This window comes from Lucilia cuprina, chromosome 3 (genome assembly GCF_022045245.1).
Source record: "Lucilia cuprina isolate Lc7/37 chromosome 3, ASM2204524v1, whole genome shotgun sequence".
Lineage (NCBI taxonomy): Eukaryota > Metazoa > Arthropoda > Insecta > Diptera > Calliphoridae > Lucilia > Lucilia cuprina.
Window position 1 is genome coordinate 13,147,257 of NC_060951.1, and position 20,779 is coordinate 13,168,035.

The window sequence follows — 20,779 nt, forward strand, 5'->3', positions numbered from 1 at the left end:
TTATTTGTTTATGTACTTATAGTTTGGCAACATTTTAAATTCGTTGCATTTTCAAGTGCTTGGTTGGATTTATTTCATTTTATTTTCTTTCCATTTCCATTTCCGTTTCCATTCGTTTCAAATTGTGTTGTTGAAGTTCATTCCACAGAAAATAGTTTTCTATTGGGCCCGAAACATGCAGTTGTGTTTTGTTTTCTTCTTCTTGTATGTAGTTAACTAATAAATAGTAAATAATCTAAAGGAAGCATAGATACCACGACATTGTGTTATTATTATTTATTATTATTATTTTTATTATTGTTGTGTTTTCTTAAAATTAAAGAACGTTCAGAATCCCTTGAAGGTCTCAGAAGTATGTATTACTATTATACAGGCGAATGTCGTAGTGTCCAGTTTATAAAATTTTTCTGAAATATACAAATGAAAAAGATACATTTTAACTTAAATTGTTTCATTCTATCAATCACTTAATTATAAACCATTGATAAATTTTTATATAATAAAAGGTTTTATGTTTTTTTATGTATAATGTGTATTTTCAAATTTTAAATTAAAAAATTAAAAATGTAATTTTATGGTTAAAAATTTGTAGTGGCTTACAAATTCTAATTTCTGCTTGAACGCGATCTCCTAACTCACGGGTCCTGATAATTTCTGTTTTCATATGCGATTAGTCAAGTCTGGTGCTTGTGTATAACCATCTAACCTGTCCATCAATCATTGATAACTTCACCTATAACAGAAATCCGTATTTGTCCATTTGCTTAAAGATAAGGGTCACTCAGACCTGGTTCACACTGAGAAACTTTTGTTGATAAACTTTTGATTTTGTATGCGAGAGAAAAAAATGGTTGACATTTCTTTCTTTCTCTCACACACAAAAATCAAAAGTTTCTCAAAAAAAGTTTCCCAGTGTGAACCAGGTCTCAGCTGTGAGTTATTGACGTAGTGCTCATAGTACCACTTATACTCAACCAATACGCTGAACTTCTTGTAGAGCTTTTTTGTTACAATTAAGTAACTGAATAAAATCCAGATTTACGAAATTCTTTAAAAGCAACTGATAAGAAGGTACTCTCTACCTTTAACGTTTTTAAAGAAGCAACTTTATATTTATTTATTTTTCAACCATTGATTTAAACATTTTCAAGTAATTAAATACTTCTGATTTCCTTGACTTCGTATGAAATAAGAGAAATCATCTATAAAAGTTAACAAATTTTTCCTTCCTAAGACATTTTGTTTATTGGACCACAAACTTACTATGTATTTGTTGCAATATTTTCGTTGTTTTTATTTTATTGTACACTTTAATCGCATGATTAACAAAAAATTCTTTACATTCGAAATCATCTATTCCATGATTTGAAATTTTATTAAGCTTCTTCATATCAGTAAAATCGATTTTTAACGAAATCATATTCCTTTATTTTGGTATGCACAAAGAGGAGGTGTTGTCGAGTTTAGGTTTTGAAATTGGACCTTATAGGCCCGGCGGGGGGTCCTCAAATTAGGACACCTCGGCTATGTTAAATTTTCTTAAACTTGTTGTTAAAATCGGGAATATTTGGATCCGCTATTATCAAAAAACTAAAGTAAGGACGGTAAAAATTTTAAAATTTTAATTTTCAAATGCGAATATCTCCTAAACTATAAGAGATAATTTACTGCTACGACGACATTTTTTATAGTGCTCGATGAGGAGATTCTATATACGATTTTTTTTAAATCGGAACTCAATTGAAGAAATAGGATCGTTTTAAAAATTTACATAGTCGAGGTGTCCTAATTTGAGGACCCCCGCCGGGCCTCTGGTTGGCCTTTAAGGTCCAAATTCAAAACCTAAACTCGACAACACCTCCTCTTTGTGCATACCAAATTTCATTAAAATCGGATTAACCGTTTAGAAGTTACCGAATTATTTCCCTCTTTTTTTTCCTATATCACTGTGCGCTGTTACCCTTTAGATTAGTATGTTGTTTTAACTTCCGAACTTTGACGGGTGTTGCGCGTTTTTCAAGTTTTTTTAGTAATTTATAGATCGATATGGCTTCGGTTACGAGGAATTCCATGTTAAGGAATAAATATCACTCTTAAGTCCAGACAGTATATGCGTATTTTAAAGCCTTGTATGGTGCAACGTTTTTGATTGCATCCTTGACCATGCTAGTTTAATCGATTATCTCTCAGATCTCTCCTTTATTAGTTTAAGTCTCTTACAAGTCCAATTGCACTCATCGATCTTTGTTAATGGTTAAATACGGGTTTAACCACGCTACCTCTTCATATCAAAGTTTCCAGGGTCTCGTTTAACTCCTCCATTATCGATTCTAGACGATACTCAGGGTCTACTTTACTTTGAAAGATCTTCCATTTTACCTCGACCAGTAAACATTTTTGTGCAAATAATTACCAATATGAGCTCATTTGCCATATTGCTTCATTTAATTTTGACATTAGACTTTATGAGCTCAGGAAGATACTTGTTCTTTAACAGACTCACTGTTGCTACCAGTAAATACATTAGTGTGACACCAGACTCTGCTGAACTCCTTGTTAACATTATCTTTCAAATAACAAGACTAGATAATAAGATAATGATTAGATCAATAAACATTTAACATATCGATTTGTTTTATATTTCCTTACGAAACAGACGTATTATTGATTTAACTTTATCTAATCGTTGATCACATCTTCCACTTTACTTTTGTAGTCTATTATATATTTCACATAGCACGGATCGTTCTGATCTCCTATCTACTACTATTTTGGCTCATTTTCGGCTTCTATCTTCTTCCACATTAAGACAACATCTCCTATGCGTTTGAATTTACAATAGATTGTTTGAATTTTTCATTTTAGCCTTAGAAGTTGTGAGCGATCTCTATAAATAATTCGAAGTTTCCTGTGATTGTCCAAATATGATCATCAAGAACCACTCCCTCCTCTGTCAATAGCTTAGATATAGTAAATTATAAGTAAATTATAACATGGTCAATTACAATTGCAATTACTTATAATGTGTAATTGAGTAATAACCAATTACAAATACTTGTAATTTTTCCGATTACTATTATTTGTAATGTGTAATTGACCAATTTGTCCATTTTGTCAATTACGATTAATGTAATTGTAATTGAAGTTTCCAATTAAAATTACTTGTAATTGTAATTAAGGTATTACATTCTAAAAATTACATGTAATTATAAGGAAAAAATTCACAATTACAAGCAATTGTAATTGGAAATTCTTCAATTACAATTTCAAGTAATTGTAATTGAAGAATTTCCGCAAAATTTAAATTTCAATTAAAATTTCAAAGCATTGTAATTGTCAAAACTTTAATTACAAGTAATTGTAATAGGTAAAGCTTTAATTAAAATTTCTTCAAATGTAATTATACCCTACTCCACTTTAGTGGGGAGGGTATATTGGGTTTGTGCTGATGTTTGTAACATAGAAAAATATTCGTCCTATACCCACCATAAAGTATACCAATCGGCTTAGAATCATTTTCTGAGTCGATTATTTGGATGAAATTTGGCATACACGCTTATTTTGGCCTAAGGATGCCTATTGAAAATGGTTAAAATCGGTCCATTATTTCGACTAGCCCCCATACAAACTCCCCTTCAGAAAATGACTTAAAGGCCAAAATTCACTTAGAAACACTAAAAACACTTTTAAATTTTACATTAATAACTTTGAAGTAGACTTAACTTCCCCTACCAACATTTATAAGCATAGAGCCATATTTTTCCCTACTCCTACATGCAAAAAATCTCTTCTTGTTGGGATTAGGTATGATGGTGATTTGGAGAAAATTGCGACTTGTAATTTACAGTTATAGTATATCATGGTTTTTTAGGAGTATGTCGCACAATTTTATTCTTTAAAGCGATTTCAGAATTCTATACAAATTTCAGTTTACTTCAATGTTAAACTAAATGAAATATAAAACTAACGCTTGTAATTTGAACAAATAGGTATTTATTAGTGCATAGTTACTTTAAGTGTAAAAATATTTAGTAATCTAAATCCATAGATACTGATTTAAAATACATGTCAACTTACCCCTTTGGTAAAGTTACCTACTAGTTATTTTACACTGTAGATATCTTTTTGTTGAAATTACAAACTTAAGTTGATAACCTATCCGAATTTCGTAATGATCGGGTTTCATTTTACCTTCGCTTTCTCATAAAACCCCCTTCAGAATAAGCCACGAATGACCAATTCACAATTCACTAATAACCAATAATATTGCAATTAAATTCAGCACAAATAAATGTTATACAAATATTAATCTGTCCAACAAATTTTATCTACATCGTTCCATATTTCAGCTAGACCGGTTAGAAAATTAGTTTGTCTTCAATAAATATTTTAATTAGTATGCATATCGAAACCAATGTAAAATGGTTTCGATATACAATAAAAAATAAATCACATTTAAAATTAACCACTGGTGTAGGATTCGAAAATATCAAGTGGGTGAATTGTTATATAGTTTTAAAAATAGAATACTTATGTTTCTTTATATTTTTAATTCTTACTGGCTGGTTAAAAACGAAAACAGTTATAGAATGCAAAACGTTTGTTTTTCTATTTTAATAGTTTAATAAATATTTCTGTTAAATTGTTTATAATGGTATACTCACCATTAGTAGTAATGTTATTGCATTTGATATGTTGGTCCATTGTTTGCATTGATCGTTCCATAAATATTCGCATTTGATTGTTGGCAAATAGGGTGTGAATCCATGTCATTATAAATGGGGTTGATGTAGGAGGATAAGTGCACTCACGCTCGCTCAACGTCTTCTTCTTCATCTTAGTGGTTTTCGTCTCAGTCGTCTTCATCTTGGTCGGCGTCTCTGTTATCGTCTTCATAGTTTGGTGTTGATTGGGGTGCTCACGTCCTTGTGTTGGGGAGGTGTTGTTGATAACTCTACATGTAGTGCTCTCCAGGAAACATCGACTATCAGTAACCAAACCCCGCCGATCCGTGTCCAGTCATCGAAGGTGTAACGCTACTAACAATACCTAATGGTGTGGCTGAATTAGTTGTTTGTCATTGTTGTTGTGCAGCAAATTTCATACGTTTTTGTTTTTGTCTCTGATTGCAGAACCAGACTCTCACCACATTCTTCTTAAGGTCCAGCTTCTCAGCAATGGCAGCTATCTTCTCCCCAGATGGCCTCGGTTGTACGGCAAAGTACGCTTCCAGAGATCGCTTTTCAGGTGCCGCAATGGAAGTCCTTTTTCTTGAAAAAAGACTCGATATAGATTACTCGATAAATGATATTCAAAGTGTAGTTGAAAATGATTCCCTCTATTCTCTGTTCCAATATATAGTAAATATACCAACACACACATATATCAATATGTATGTGTCTTTTTTTCGATCGTGTGTGCATATGTATCTTTTTTTCGATCGTGTGTGCATATGTATGTTCTTATATTTACATGCATTTGTTTATGTTTTTGACATTTACTAAAATAATTTGTGTCCTTCTTGGCTAGTTATTCTTCATCTGACTATATAATTGCTTGGATAAATTTTCATTTAAAAAGAAAAAATTAATACATACACTGGAATAAAGATAATGAAAAGTACTAAATTGTCTACTTTGTTTCTGATTTTTAAATTTTTTTTCGTTGAATTTAAATAAATTATAATTTAAATAAAAATAAACATAAACATAAAGAAAATTATTATTCCAAAACCTCTCACATTCTAAATTTTAGTTAATACAGATTTTTTCCCTAAATAATATATCGTACAATAATATTTATTTAGTCAAAGTCAATAATCGAATTAAGTGTACACGTGTCTGTGTAATTTATATATTTTTAAATCTTTATAGCCAATAAACGAGTGTAATAATTTCCAATATATCCACGCTACTCCAGTATTAGCTAATCAAATTAAAAACATGTCGAATTTAAAAATAATCTTTTAATGATTATAATGATATTGTGTTAGGTACTAATCTGACAACTCAAATGCAATTATTCATAAGCCGTTAATGATAAATTTTGGACTGGAATTTGAACATTTGAAACTGGAGTTGCGTTAATGCCTTCAACGGAATACAGATACATGTAAGATGGAATTTTGAAGGGCTTTAACTAAAACGCTGTCTACCTTTTCTTTTCGCCAGCAGGAAGTACACTTGGGGCATCGGGATCTCGTCTTTTGTTTTTCGCCTGTGCCTCGGCTTCTTCAAGCCACGCTTGTAAAATAGGCTTGAGCGCAATCATATTATTGTGCGACAGTGTTAGACTCTCAAAACGACAGATTGTACTTTGTGAAAGTGCCCCAACTCCAGGTAACTTTAAATTCGCTAGTGCTTTACCAACATCCGCTTGTGTAACTCCTATTTGAATTGATATTTAAGAATTTTTAAGTTTCATACATTTTATTTTAATTTCATGCCACGAAGAAATCTTAGTTTTATAACATTTATTTAATTTTTTACCTAGTTTTATTCTTCGTTGTTTAAATCGCTCGGCAAAGGCTTCAAGTTCTCTAGGATCTGTATCGGTATCCGGATGTAGACCCGCCGCCGCTACAGCGGCTGTTATCACAGGATGATGTACTGCAGAATGACCATGGTGACCTTTTTTGAATGTAATATATTAATTGTCGACAATTTTTATAAACTAAAATAATGCGGTTTAAATAGAAAATAGTTTCTTTAATGCATACCCGCAGAATGTCCACTTAAACTACTTGGATGATGATGACTCATCATATGGTTCATACTATGGTAGGATCCATGTAAATGTTGGTGCGTAGGTGTTAAAGGCGTTTCTGAAATGGGGGCGAGTGTTGTCATTGAACCTGTTGGATCCAGCATATCCAGTTGGTCCATGGAATGATGCATCTGTAAAAAAAGGATTTTATTAAGATTCAAATATTTTAATGTCTTGAAATTTTTATACCCTTCACCACTTTAGTGGGGAGGGTATATTGCTGATGTATGTAACGCATTGAAATACACATCTTAAAGTATACAAATCGGCTCATAATCATTTAGTCCGTACGTCTGTCCGTCCAAGTAAACCTTGTAATCAATAGGCAATTTTCAATATAATTTGATTAAACTTAACAGAAACTGGTTTTGGGTATCATGTGGTCGGCCATGTCCGACTATAGATTCTTATTTGTTTTATATTAATAGAAATATTTTTATAAATATTTTTGCATACGTTTTTGCAGCTTAGCAAAGCTATAGCTTAATTTTATAAAAATATTCATCTAATAGCAATTTTTTGTCTGATTATATATGAATGGTGTCATGACCAATGCTCTGGAAACTTTACTGGATATTCCACCAAGAGCCACTTGTCAAAATTATATTACCGTCTACCTTATCTCTACACTAGCGAATAGTCCGAATAGTAACAGAATGCGTAAATTGGATAAGAATAAACATGTTTACCCATACACTGAAGGGCGATATCAGCTGATAAAGTTAAATCTAACACTCTATTTATTGTAAAACTACTTCAACAGAATACTCTTCCTGAACCTGGGCAACTCGGCTACTCGGGATTTGTTGGCAACTAAAAAGGGAAAATAATTGCTTTTATAAGCTTGAGAGTATAAAAAAATCGTATGGGACCCTCTTAAGAAGCAATTGGAAAATTTGTAGGTATTGCGTTCAGTTCTTGAACTGTGGATATAAATAAACAGCACTATATATAAAATTTCTTTACTAACAAAAATGTCCAAGAAATGGAGTGTAGAACAGGCCCGATAGTGTCCTAAAAACATGCACCACATCTGAAAAGTTGCTTAGAGGGATCATTCAAAGTTTTTACTGGAGTTGATCTCCATATTTTCAAAGGTCTGAGTCAAAATATTTTGGGTTATTGTCTTATTTGATTTTCAAACTTTAGAGCAAATTTCATAATTAAATCATTATTTTTTATTGATAACATTAATTAATCTTAATACATAATAATTATAATAATTATGTTAAAAATATTACAAAGTGTTAAACAATGTAGGGAAAAATATTAAAGAACTTTTAACAAAAATGTATACTTATATTAATTAGGATTTGTACTTTAAAATCGTATTTACATATTTAAATATAATACAGATACATATACATACATACACACATATCAATTGAGTGCGTGTGGGTGTACAATTTTCTGTTCGGTTCCTCTTTTCATTTAAACAATCGTTCGTTCATTTACATTGCAAAAAATAAAACAAGAACAACAACAGAATAAAATGGAAATGAAATTGTAAAACAACAGCAAAAGTATCTACAACAACAACGAGCATAAACCAGCAACAACGACGATGAAAACAACAAAAAAAATTAACAATAAGAAATAATACATAATGTCGTTAAAGTGGAGCTCTTCAATTATAAACCAATCCCAAATTTAGAAAGGCTTTTATTGGTTTCACCCTTGGCTCTATCTATTTGAAATGAACCTTTATTTATGTATCTGATGGGTACCAGTACGCCGTCGCAGGAATTTTGCAACCCCTGGTTAGTATTTCGAAAATCATTTGAATCTGTTCTGTGGTTGGCTGGAGTGCCTGCAAAAAATTCTGTTAATATGTTCGCTTAGAATTGAATCAAATCTTTGTTGATATACTATTTTTTTTATTTTGTTATTGTTGTTGTTATTGTTCACCAACAAAATACAATACAACACAATACAATATTCGAGTACAATGCATTTTCATTGGGAAAAATACATTAAAAATTCCATGTTTCATAGTGTGTAATATTGATAAGAATACAAATATGTATACTCACTCATACAAACACATACATATGTACATACTCTTACATTTATATACAAAATATATACATACATACAAAAGCATCTACATAATATACATACAAACAAATATACATACATACCTACATTTTATATCATGCATATATAATGTACTATAGGTATGTTTGTATATATAATACGTACATATATACACACATACATACATATATAAAGTTTATTTATGTGGAAGTGTACATTAGACCTGCTCAAGATACACACATAGTTAATATCTATTTTTTATGATTTTTAGTTTTTACATAATTATTTAAAATTTTCTTTAATAAACCGATCGTAACCAGACACAAAATATGTCGGGTATTTTGAAACACTGAACCTAGATAGAATGTTATGGCCAAGTCGAACATTAATGCAAATACCTGGAGGAATCCGTTGCTATACGGATGTCTCTAAAGTAAGGGATACTTTGGGACCAGAATTCTATATCAAACACCCAGAAATATAAATATACTACAATCTTTATAATACCAAAAATAACGGAATGCCTAAATTGAATTAGGATATCTGTGACATGGATTTTAAGAAATGAATTCTTTTCGAGATATAATCGGTAACGAAAGTGCATAGTTATCTTGACTATAAGGTGCTTTCCACGGAAAGCTCCTTATAGTAGTCCCAATCGGAATTGATGTATTAAACAACCAGCTATGTACCTAACTTTAAGAAAAACTAAATTCTCTTACATTAAAGGACATGACTAATGTACAGATAGTACAAAAATAGTACATTATTTTTTTTTCTCATATAAAGTTGTTTTTTTTTTTTTTGTTTTTGGAACACAATCGTTTTATATTCCAATCCTAATACAAATATAATTTTTTTAGGAACATTATTTGTTCATAACAATGTTCAAAACGCAAGAATGTAAGAATACAATTGCACAAGGAAAAGCATTGTTAAAGTATGAACATTTCTAAGGAAATAAAAACATTCATCCAATTTGTCAATTTTAATTGTTAGTATTCAAACATTTATAAAATTTGCCTTAGTTCTAGAATTATTAAAGAAAAAGCCTCATTTTGTTATTAAATTTGTCTCTGTGTTTATACATATTTTACAATAATTCCTAGGAAAAACATATGTATATCCTTAGCAATTTTTTTAAATTTAAAGCTAAGTTTTTGATTTTCCGCCATTATTGTCTACCCTACGATGTTGATTCCAATCTAGAGCTGAACGTACTATATCGACTTTCTTAAGTTATAGCCAATCCACACTTACTTATCGCACAAGCTTTTCATTTCCAAAGACTCCTATGCATTCCAACTTTCTCAAAATCAATAATGTTCAGGTATAGCGGTGTGCACCATTCGACGGATTGTTTTACTAATTTGGACCACGCTTGATTTCCGGCCAGTTCTTTTCTCAGGCAAGCTGATCGCCTGATATAAAATTGTTGATAATGTGCTCGAATCTTTAACGTTTAATAACGTGATTTTCCTGCAAATAGAAAGATTTCCTTTCTTCGGCGACAAAGTTTTAATTTCAGAAATTTGATATGAGTATATGCAGAAGTTTCTGGATATGTTGTTAGAATCAGGAGCTTTATTGGACTTCATTCATGTAATCGCAGATGACATTTCGGAGATACTAGGTTGTGTTGAATTATATTGACTATTCGACTGGTATTGGAAGCAGGTGCATATGCTCGCTTTTGATGTTTGGGCTGGAGCGGAAATAGTTTTGGTGTAATATTTTCCCGGAACCTTTATTAGCGGTAGCAATTTTATCAAAAGTTTGGTGGTAGATAATGTGGAGTTCTTTAATTGACGCAATGTCGGCTTCGATGGTTTAGCAGCTTTCTATAGTTCATTTGCAATTTGTTTGCTACAAAGCCTTTAAAACAGCCAGCGCTTTATCATCTTGTTCAGTCAGAGCTTTCGTAGTCCTGATTTTGGCACAGCTAACTTCGTTCTTCTTTTTTGTACGCTACATTTATTAGATTCCTTGTTTTCCCTGTCAGCCAGGCTTTCTGGGGCTTGTTCTGTTAACAATGTGTTGGTCGCTGGTTGGTCGCTTTTTATCAATCTTTATTGCCGATACTTTCAATCATATGGTAGCGAATAATATATAATGATCACTGGATATCTCGGCGCCGTCTATGCTTTGCATATCCATCAGAACCACGTCATATTTTGCTCATGACCATGTTATCAATTTGGGTTTCGGTTGCACGTCACACCACAAGACTGTGATTAGAGATTCAATTAGAGATTCGAGGAGACGTCCTCGAACATGAATCCAATTAAGTAGCGGTTTATTATAGATTCTACATATGTATGTAAGTGGAATTGATTACCAAATAATGATCGATTATAATCGAACTCAATTAAGTACGTATATTTTGAGCAAAATCGAATTATCAATATCTATCTGTCTATTCTAAATACCATCAAGTCTATTAATAATACTAATATAATATTTTTAACTTCTGAACTAAGATTTCCGAAAACTATATTTTAGAACGAATAACACTACATTCATAAACGTGGCCATTCTAAATCACGCGACCACCAGCAATATTTCATTCCATTCATGTGGAATAATTCTTTATCCAATAAATTACAAGAATTTTTAATTGGTTAAACCTATGAAAATACATAAATATCCATTAAAATAGAAATCTGTCGATTCAATTAAAAACAAACTGTTCATAATTATTGAATATTTGAATAGCATTGACAAAAGAAACAAAACATTGTAATGATAATACGTTTTATTTTTCAACTGTCTTCCTCAATGAAACACAGTAGTTGAACAATTTTTAAGGACATGACATAGCCGAAATCTTATATAAAATTTTATTAATTTATTGTACAGTTTACCTTTATAATAAAAGTATAAGTACTTATGTATTTAATCGACCGATAAATCTTATGTTTTTCCTACTTAAAAACTTTGTCGAAACTTAGGTGAAAATAAGTATATCAGTCAGGACCTCAAATATTTGTTCGAATACACGTTAAATCATGTTGTCCCCTATATAAGTGAATCCTTCGATAGAAAACAGGCAATATTCATCGAAGGCGTTTTTAACAACGTGACCACTGATACATTTATTCATTCCTAAGGCAAGTTTTAGGTTAAAGTAGAAGAAGGATATTTCGCGATACACCACAAGGTGGCATTAATTTCGGTAACCCGAAGAAGCGTTGAAACGGTCTATGATCAACAAGAAACATCGGTGCTAGACGTTTGTAAGAGAACCTTAATCATGAAATGGGCACTTCATCAACCAATGCCCTGTAAGCTTTGCATGATATTCCACTCATTAAAACATATACATTCGTATGAGATGTGAGGCGTCACTTACAGCAAAATAGCTGATAACTTTAGACGAATTGATCAAAATAGTTATAAAATACGGCATCTTATACATTGGCGCCTAATCGCATAAAATATACAAAGTAAAATATCATGGTCAAGCGGGTCATTAGAGCAAATATTCGTACTTATACACTGCTACACGGTTGCCTCTGAATTAGGGGTTAAAGCGAGCTTGGGGTTATACATTGTTTATCTAAAATCATAATTATATTACTGTTTACCTGATCCCTACACTATTTTCCAAAAGTCCAAACAAAAACAGTGTGATTAAAGTGCAATAGAGGTTAACAATTTCAATGATAGCCAGGAGACAATTATGGAGATATCAGGAATTATAGTGAAAACTAATACAGTATTGGATTGTTAGAAGGCTTTAACGTAATACTCATTCATTGCCACTCGGAAGTATTTGGCAATGAATGAGGATGTTCTCATCTGCTATATAATATGGAGCTTTAGTTATGATTCAAAGAAATTTTTTATAGGCTCAGGAAAAACTTACATTAAAGATTAATGAGTTACTTCTTTATTAGCATTTTAACTCATTATTTTAACTCGTTATTTAGGACAAGTACTTCTACGCTCCCTTACAAATAGGTAGTTATATTTAGAGTATATTTTGCTTACAAAGAAGATATTGAGTAAGTTGTTTTGTTTTTAATAATAAAAAGGAGCCAGTGAGGATACGAACCAAGGACTTCTGTTTGTTAGCTAAATGTTTAACTCACTGCACCACTGCTTAGCTATTTTACTGCGGATATTTTCGGATACAAAGTTAATGTTGTTTTCTTTTTTATAAAACAGATTTCATAACACGCAATTAAATAAAATGTGCAAACAAAATAACAAAGCCGAAAATAAAGTACTTCTATATTAGATTAAAAGAAAGTCATTACTTGAGTACTTTAAAGTAATGCAGATGGTAAGTAGTTGTGATTGAAGTGGTTATGAATGCTGGGGGTGTACAATAATACACATACATATAACTTTAAAATCTTGTTTGTTAATTTGATTACTATAACAAGTTAAAATTTTTGACATATTAGTTTCCAGTATTTAATTAGCTACTTTCTATTAAGTGTCCACATTAATACGACCATCGACTGTGCGTATAGAACAGGATGTTAAGTAAATGAAACATTAATTGCAAAAAACACTAATGAGTAATTTTCAAGTAGTTTAAATATTTACACAATTGTAATTTGCCAACAAAAGCAACAGTAACAACAACAACAAAAATAACAATATTTGTAATAAACAAAAACAACAATAAACGAATAAAACAGAAAACAAATGTACAGAAACAAACATATGTACATATATGTATGTTTATATGTAGTGTTGTTAAAGCAAACCTGGTCGAAAGTGCTTCGCAAACAACATTACAGAGTGAAATCTATTGTCAACCATTAATAATTTTTAACAACAATGAATAATAATAATACGTTCAGTAAGCATCTGTTATTATTCCAAACAAATCAAAACAAGTGCAGTAGGGCAACAATTGTATGTATGATGATACTCTCTCATATATACACACACATACTCACACGCGTCTTCACTTACACGCATACATACGAATACAACCTGACTCACTCTTACACTTTGTCTCAAAGGAAATGAAAGCAACAAACAACAAAAAAGGAAACACAAATAAAAACACATTCAAATAAACTTGCTCACACAAATCTTCATAAATTGAAATTGCGGCTGAGGATGAAATTGAAAGGGAGGGGTGCGTTAAATGGGAAAATGATACACTTTATTTTTACGCGTTGTACACAATCATAAAACAACAAATTGCCACATAAATACGGGGTGGTTTGCCACGTAATAGATTTTATTTAGTTTTTTTTGTTACTTTTAAAACAAATTTGTTTTCCTGTTCGTTTCCCCCTTTCTTTCAATATTTTTATTATTAGTGTTTGTTGCTTGTATGCTGCATTGTAAGTAGTAAGCGAAGAAGCAAGGGGTTTAACATAAAACACCATTTCTCACTCCAGACACTCATCTCATCTGCAGCATTTTACCAGCTTATGCAGTAAGTAGTTATAAAGTAGATTTGTATCTCATATCTAACACCACAACGGGCACTTATTCTGGTCGACGTACAATGTGCAACAGCTTTTCATTTTTGATGTTTATCGTTTAGAATCGACCTTTATTTTCGAGACATTAAAAATCACTTAAAATAAAGTTATATTGAGAGATGCTAAATGAAAAGGGCATTGTATATTTAAAATTATTGAATATGACTACGACTACAATATTATAATAATTTTTTAAGCTATTCACTTATAAGACATATGTATGGTTTATTTAGCATATAATTAAAAAATGAAGAAGTCCACAATTTTAACGTGAATACCTGGCACCCAAAGGTAACCTACCCTTTAATGTCGGACAATTTATTAATGTCGGACAATCTACAGATCATATGTTAAGCATTATCGATTACACAACAAGTAAGAAGTTATAGTTGGGCGAGGCCGACCATATAATACCCTACACCTGTTACTGTTTAATAAAACTGTGGATATTTAAAAAAATTTTGATGGGGGCTCTTTAGAGGGGCTAGGGTCAAATGAGGCTCTACCATTATAAAGTTCATCAGGGTCATCAAGACTAGTATAGAATTTGGATCAATAGGCTTCGTCTACAGTACCATAAAAGATCATGTGCCAAATTTCATTGAATTATCTCCAAAATTGCGACCTGTAGTTTGATTAGAATGTTTACAAGCCCTATTGTAGTCTGTAGTTTGATTACAAGGTTTACGTGGACGGATAGACGGGCGGACATAGCTAAATCTATTCAGAAGATGATTCTGAGCCGATTGGTATACTTTAAGGTGGGTGTAGGACCAATATTATTGTGCGTTACAAACATCAGCACAAACCCAATATACCCTCCCCACTAAAGTGGTGTAGGGTATAAAAATTAGGTACATTCAATTGTTTAGTCATGTGATATAAAAATATAGGTCCACAGACATCATTCTTTTTCTGGTATTCCAGTGTTCATAAATTTACAACATACCATGTAGCTACAATCGATAACATGATCTTGATTAGTGTTTCATCAACCAATGGGATCTCCGAAAAAAGAAAGACTGAACTATTTTAGAAAGTTCATTTCAATTGAATTTTCCAATTGGAAAATTTTAAAGTATATTGAGATGAACAAAATAAATTATTTGGTATCAATTGAATATTAATGTAATAAATTACAAATGCCTAATATTAAAGTGAAAATATGAAATAAACAACCTGTTTCTAAATTTGTTTAATTATAAAGCTTTTTTTGATAATGTTGATTTTTTTAAGTGAATCTAGACCCCTGGGGTAATAAGTGTAGTTCATTTAAAGTCAGTAGAGTCAGTTAAAGTGTATAGTTGTGTAGACGGACGGACGGATTAATACTGTTGCTAATAAGATTCTGGGTTAACATATTATTAAAGTAGTTATCGCACGCAGTGAAAACAAAAATCACCCTCTTGAATTTTACGCTATAATTTGTTGGTAGGTTTTTTTTTACATATTGTGGTCCCCGCGCAGTTCATTTAAAGTTATTTAGTGTTCGTGTGTCTGTAAGTTGAAAATAAAACTAAGGTACACTTTTGGGAAACATTAGATTGTATGGCAGAAGCAACCTGCGGCAGACGAGCAAATCTAATACATAGTACAAGAACGTACCCGTTCAACGTTCGATTGCAATAAAAGAACAACAACATTGACCGACGGCAAGGGCAAAATGAAGCAACATGGGACGACAACTATGGCAATGACGACGACAAGTGTAATGAGAAAATAAATGTCTGTGTGTGTGGATGTGTAGCTACTTGTTTCTTGCATTTTTTTGTTAACAACATGCGTAACAAGCATGGAACAGGTTACTGAGACATTAACATGTACACACAGATAGATGGATGGATGCATTAAGCACATTATCCGGGGTTATAACCTTACAGCGTTAATGGTGGTAGTAGCATTGAGCATACACGGCTACATAAACATATTTACGTACAATACAGCATTAGGATGAGTAAACAAAGGTGGGTTAAAGGGACGCAAAATATTATGATTTATTTTTATTACAGCGGGTAAAGTGGTGTTTTACGAGCAAAAAAAAAGAAACATACAAATACAAATAGTAGTAAAAAACAGGAAGAAAAAGAACATTTTTATAGACTATCAGACAAAATAATGCTCAGGGTTTCTCAAACATTTCACTGTAATTGTAATTAATTTAATATTAAAAAATGCAGGCGAACTATGCAACATGATTTTTTTTAATACTTAATTTTTGCCGTTTAACCTATACAAATATGATAGAATGTTAATTCTTAGATAATTAGCAGATAGTACAGATAGTTACATCTTTTCTGCCTCATTTGAAGGCAAGACAGCCTCAGCGCCTATATCACTGATTAGAAAGATGTCTGCATGTGTTTTTGGTCTTGTCTTTTTATAACTCTTTAAATTATTCGAACATCATTGCAAGAACTAGATTAATTTCCTCTTTGCTGTTTGGAAGTACAAACAGCTTGCTAGAGGCAATTTTATCGTGGAAGAACTACAACTCCTGATGTAGTAACTTTATCTTCTCTCTTATGCTGCTTAAATTTATATGGACATTTTTTTACTACAAGACTCTATATCACAAGTATCATAAAGAACAAAAAGAACAGAAGTATGTTATTGATTTAGCCTTTAGCAAACCTTGTCAGACTCTTTCGTTAAATCGAAATTTCTTTATATCGGAATTATTTTTTTAGTAAATTTCTTTATTTAATGGACATTAAATTATTTATTATTTTAAATTTTATTTCAAATAACTGAACAACGTACACGTTTTTCCATTTTGAACATCTAGACGTTTTGAGAGTCACTTTTTTCCTGCTATTTTCTTAACTTAATTTTTTAAAAGATAAAATTGAACTCTTAAAAAAACTAAATCTGGGAATCGAAAACTAAGACTTATGCTGATAATTTCAAAATCCTGAAATAATTGTGACATGTTGGGATATCTGTATGTATGTAATATATCCGGTTTAAACTTGATTCAAGCTAAAGTTATCATTAAATTCACATCTTTATCGAGTATAAAATTTCTTAAAAAACAAGGATAATAATATTTATTTATTTACAAAATGTTTCAGAATCACTGGCGTACAGGTTAATGCTAAAGTTGCTTAATCGACGGGTGGATTTGCACTTGCTGTCTTCATTTTTGCTTTCATTTATATTGGTATTGCTGTGGGAATTCCTATGGGATTGTCTAACAAATTGTATACATTCATTGCTATAAAAAACGACTTACACGAACAAAAGCTGTAGCAAATTTTAGCTCTACAAGTAACAACAACAGAGCCAAGCAGGCACATCTTCCGCAAAAGTACTTGTCGCTTAATTTTGTTGTTGTTGTTGTTTCTTTCAGAAAAGGAATGAGCAGCAGAACAACCCAAATAGTTGTTATTAAATCGAAATATAATGTTTTGTTGCTGGTGAATTTTTTGTTTCAAATTTTTTTTCGCTTCTATCCTCTCCTTTATATGTATTTAAGGATATTGAAATTGCATTAATGTGTACAATTTTTTTTGTTTGTTTATTTATTTCAGTTGTTGTTTTACCCTCTTTTTGTGTCATTACCATCTCAATTCAAACCCATATCAATTCCTCATTTGTCTCTCTGGTAGTTTTTCCGTCCGTCTGTCTAGCTATCTGTGTGTTTGTTTGCCTTTTTTCGTCCTTTTTTATATTTTCTAATTTTTAATGTGTGATTCATGCTTTGTGCTATTTTTATTTTTGGTTAATGGAAATCTGCGTATAATCCTGCTCGAGTTGATAAGATGGGCGGGATAAACTAGTTATTGCCATTAATACGTTCAATTTGATGTGCATTTCGGTGTAAGTAAATAACAACCTTATTGAAAACATTAAAGCTTAGCGAGTACTTAACATGATGTACGTACTCCATACTCTACAACAACCATAACAAGGAGGTCATGATGAGGAAGGAATATGTATGTTTGTATGTTTAAGTAAATAATGCGATGAATGTTTTTCAATTCCATTTTCTACCCCTGCCACCGCTTACTGCTTATAATTTCTTTTTCTGCTTTGTCTTACCTTTGATGTGCTGATAAGTGTTTCTTTTTTTATTTTTGGTTTTGGGAGTTTGGACATTAAGATCTTTTTTTAAAAGGTTTAAATACTTTTGAGATGTTAAAGTTTTTGTTTGTTGTTGTACATTCTATTTAGCTGCTTTGATTGCATATACATATGTACTTACAGCGATACATTTGTACAACCATACAAACTTAAACGTATTTACGCTTTAATGGAAATCGACTGTATGATCTAAAGTTCTCGTCAGATTTTTCAATAAAAATAAGCTTCTTGTAAAACAACTTAAATTTACTTACATCTGTCCATTTGTATCTGTATGAATGGTTTGTATTTAGGAACATTATCTCATAATACTGAAATGGAAAACACCGAAAGTGTTTTAGCCTTTTTATGCCATTGAGCCATCTAGCCGAACCAAGTTGAGTCTTTAAGTGCATTAAATATTTAAGTTTGAAATAGATACATGCAGGTACTACTATATACATATATGGAATATATTATCGATTACTTGTCAACATTAATAATGAATCCCCTTATCATTTATTTAAATCTTGTCCGATATTCAAATCATTTTATTTCACATATAATTTAAACAATATTTAGTGATTGAATTTTATAGAAATTTTAAAAAAAGTGTTATATTTAGCTAATATTTTATATAGGTTATTTAATAATAATGTATAAATCGAATGAAGATTTTAAAAATCTACAGTTTACAAGCTGAACACGGGATTAGATTTATAATATACTGAAAATTAAAACTTCAAAAACATTGTGTACATAGTATTCACTAAATATATTATCTTCCGATATTCAGTATCTTAGTTTCCTGGACGTAATAATGTCGCTACCAAGGCTAAATTGTAAGAAATTTTTATTAGCAAAGTTTCGTGGCGAAAGTTTGGTTAAAACGGGCGAAATTACTGTTTTTGTCCTTAAAAAGTGATTTTTTCTGTTCTAAAACTAAATACTTTCGATTTTGCTTTTAAAGTGTCAGAAATATGTATTGAAAAAGATTCTTTGCGAAAGTTGGACCAGAACCGGGAAAAAAGGCATGTGGGTAATTCAAACTTAACGGGTAAAAACGGGTAATTATGTGTAATTTAGGTAATTTTGCTGTAATCAGTCAAAAGGCACATTTTAGAAAAATGAAATTAAATTGGGTAAAAAGGAGAGTTTTGTATTTTTCATAAGGATAGCTGGGTCAACTTTAAGAAATTGTAAACATAGATATATCTTTACTTAGAAGTTTCAATTGGTTATATTATTATTCCAACAAATCAGAAAGGGACAAAATACGGAACACGGTAAAATTATTATTTTTTTAATGAAGAAAGAAAAGTAATATCTACTTACATACATATGTATATACTATAACTCCATTATTCACAAACAAAATTTTTATTTTTAAAACGGTTTATAAATTAGATTTTGTATGGAAATTTTGTTTTATAAACCTTTTATACAATAAAAATGTTGTTTGTGAATAACGGGTTTCAAATTTTAAATATTAACCGCTTTATTTATGTCAATATACAGAACTATGGCACTTTACATTGTATTTTAGCAAATACTTTTTAGATGATATCACTGTCGCCCATTCTAAAAGAAGAATGTAATAGCTGTAAAGGGAAGGGAGCTCGAGGCAGTTAGCCTGACAAACGCAAAACCATTCGTCGCAACAAAAGCTTAACTAAAAATATGGGTGAGAGAATCCCATAAGACCTCTTAGAATAATGAAACAGAACCACAAATAGAACCACAAAAACCCTATGGGGTGATTCTGATGAGAGCAAAACGAAAAATCTCCTCAAAATGAGCAAGTCTGAAGTTAGTTCTTTGCCACTGCAAGGCATTCGTGGAAGTTAGATCCAAGTATCTTGGAAGTGATGTTATTCCGGAAATAACATTCCTAACTAACACTGACTGGAAGATTCATAGGAATTACGTTCAGGAAACTGAGTATCTGAACACTAAAAACTAATTTCTCACGATAAGGAGGGCACAAAAGGCCCGATTGTTGCCTAAGTGTATTTCTTCGGATTTAATGTAGTATATATCCTCCTATCAACCTAACCTACTCAAACAGCATATACGCTGAACTCCCTGCAATGGTAAGAATTGGTCCAACTACACATTAAGAAAGACGATATGTCATGCCTATTTTATAGCGCTTAGCACCGATGTGTCTGCACTTCATCCTATCTTTTAAGTACTAAACTATAGCGGTCCAGGATACAATATACTAAGCAATTTTTGGACAAAATACCGATTTCCATGTTTACCAGGTTAACATTGAGTATTTTCGGTAAAACCCAACTCAAGGCTATAATCAAAGTATAGATATTTGGTTCCTTTTCCTTTTTTTCGTGGTTATCCAGAGTTAAGGGTGTAAAATACCACCTATAATGACCACGAAATAGGAACAAAAGGATATATATTTTTTTAATTAATTTCATGAGAGTCTAATTTCTTTGTGT

The 20,779-nt window shown here is 31.4% G+C and overlaps 2 protein-coding genes across 5 annotated transcripts in view; both read right to left on the reverse strand.

Moving 5' to 3' along the window:
* Nucleotides 1-269: 269 nt before the first annotated feature.
* LOC124419032 lies at nt 270-4,896 on the reverse strand. The gene is made up of 2 exons (XM_046947168.1): nt 4,665-4,896; nt 270-407 (listed from the first exon to the last, which is right to left on the reverse strand). Exons 1-2 carry the CDS (start codon nt 4,894-4,896, stop codon nt 328-330), a joined length of 312 nt encoding a protein of 103 aa, XP_046803124.1. The 3' UTR covers nt 270-327.
* The window catches only part of LOC111676366 (inhibitory POU protein), a 45,210-nt gene continuing 29,095 nt past the window's right edge, over nt 4,665-20,779 (reverse strand). For 2 of the 4 annotated variants that reach the window (XM_023437280.2, XM_023437276.2), the window contains 5 exons: nt 6,719-6,896; nt 6,489-6,629; nt 6,155-6,386; nt 5,107-5,270; nt 4,665-5,049 (listed from right to left, as the gene is read on the reverse strand). In XM_023437280.2, coding sequence (XP_023293048.1) covers nt 4,988-5,049; nt 5,107-5,270; nt 6,155-6,386; nt 6,489-6,629; nt 6,719-6,896 — 777 coding nt within the window. In that variant the 3' untranslated portion in view covers nt 4,665-4,987. The remainder of the gene's footprint in view (nt 5,050-5,106; nt 5,271-6,154; nt 6,387-6,488; nt 6,630-6,718; nt 6,897-20,779) is intronic. The other 2 variants (XM_023437282.2, XM_023437278.2) reach the window with 1 other exon arrangement.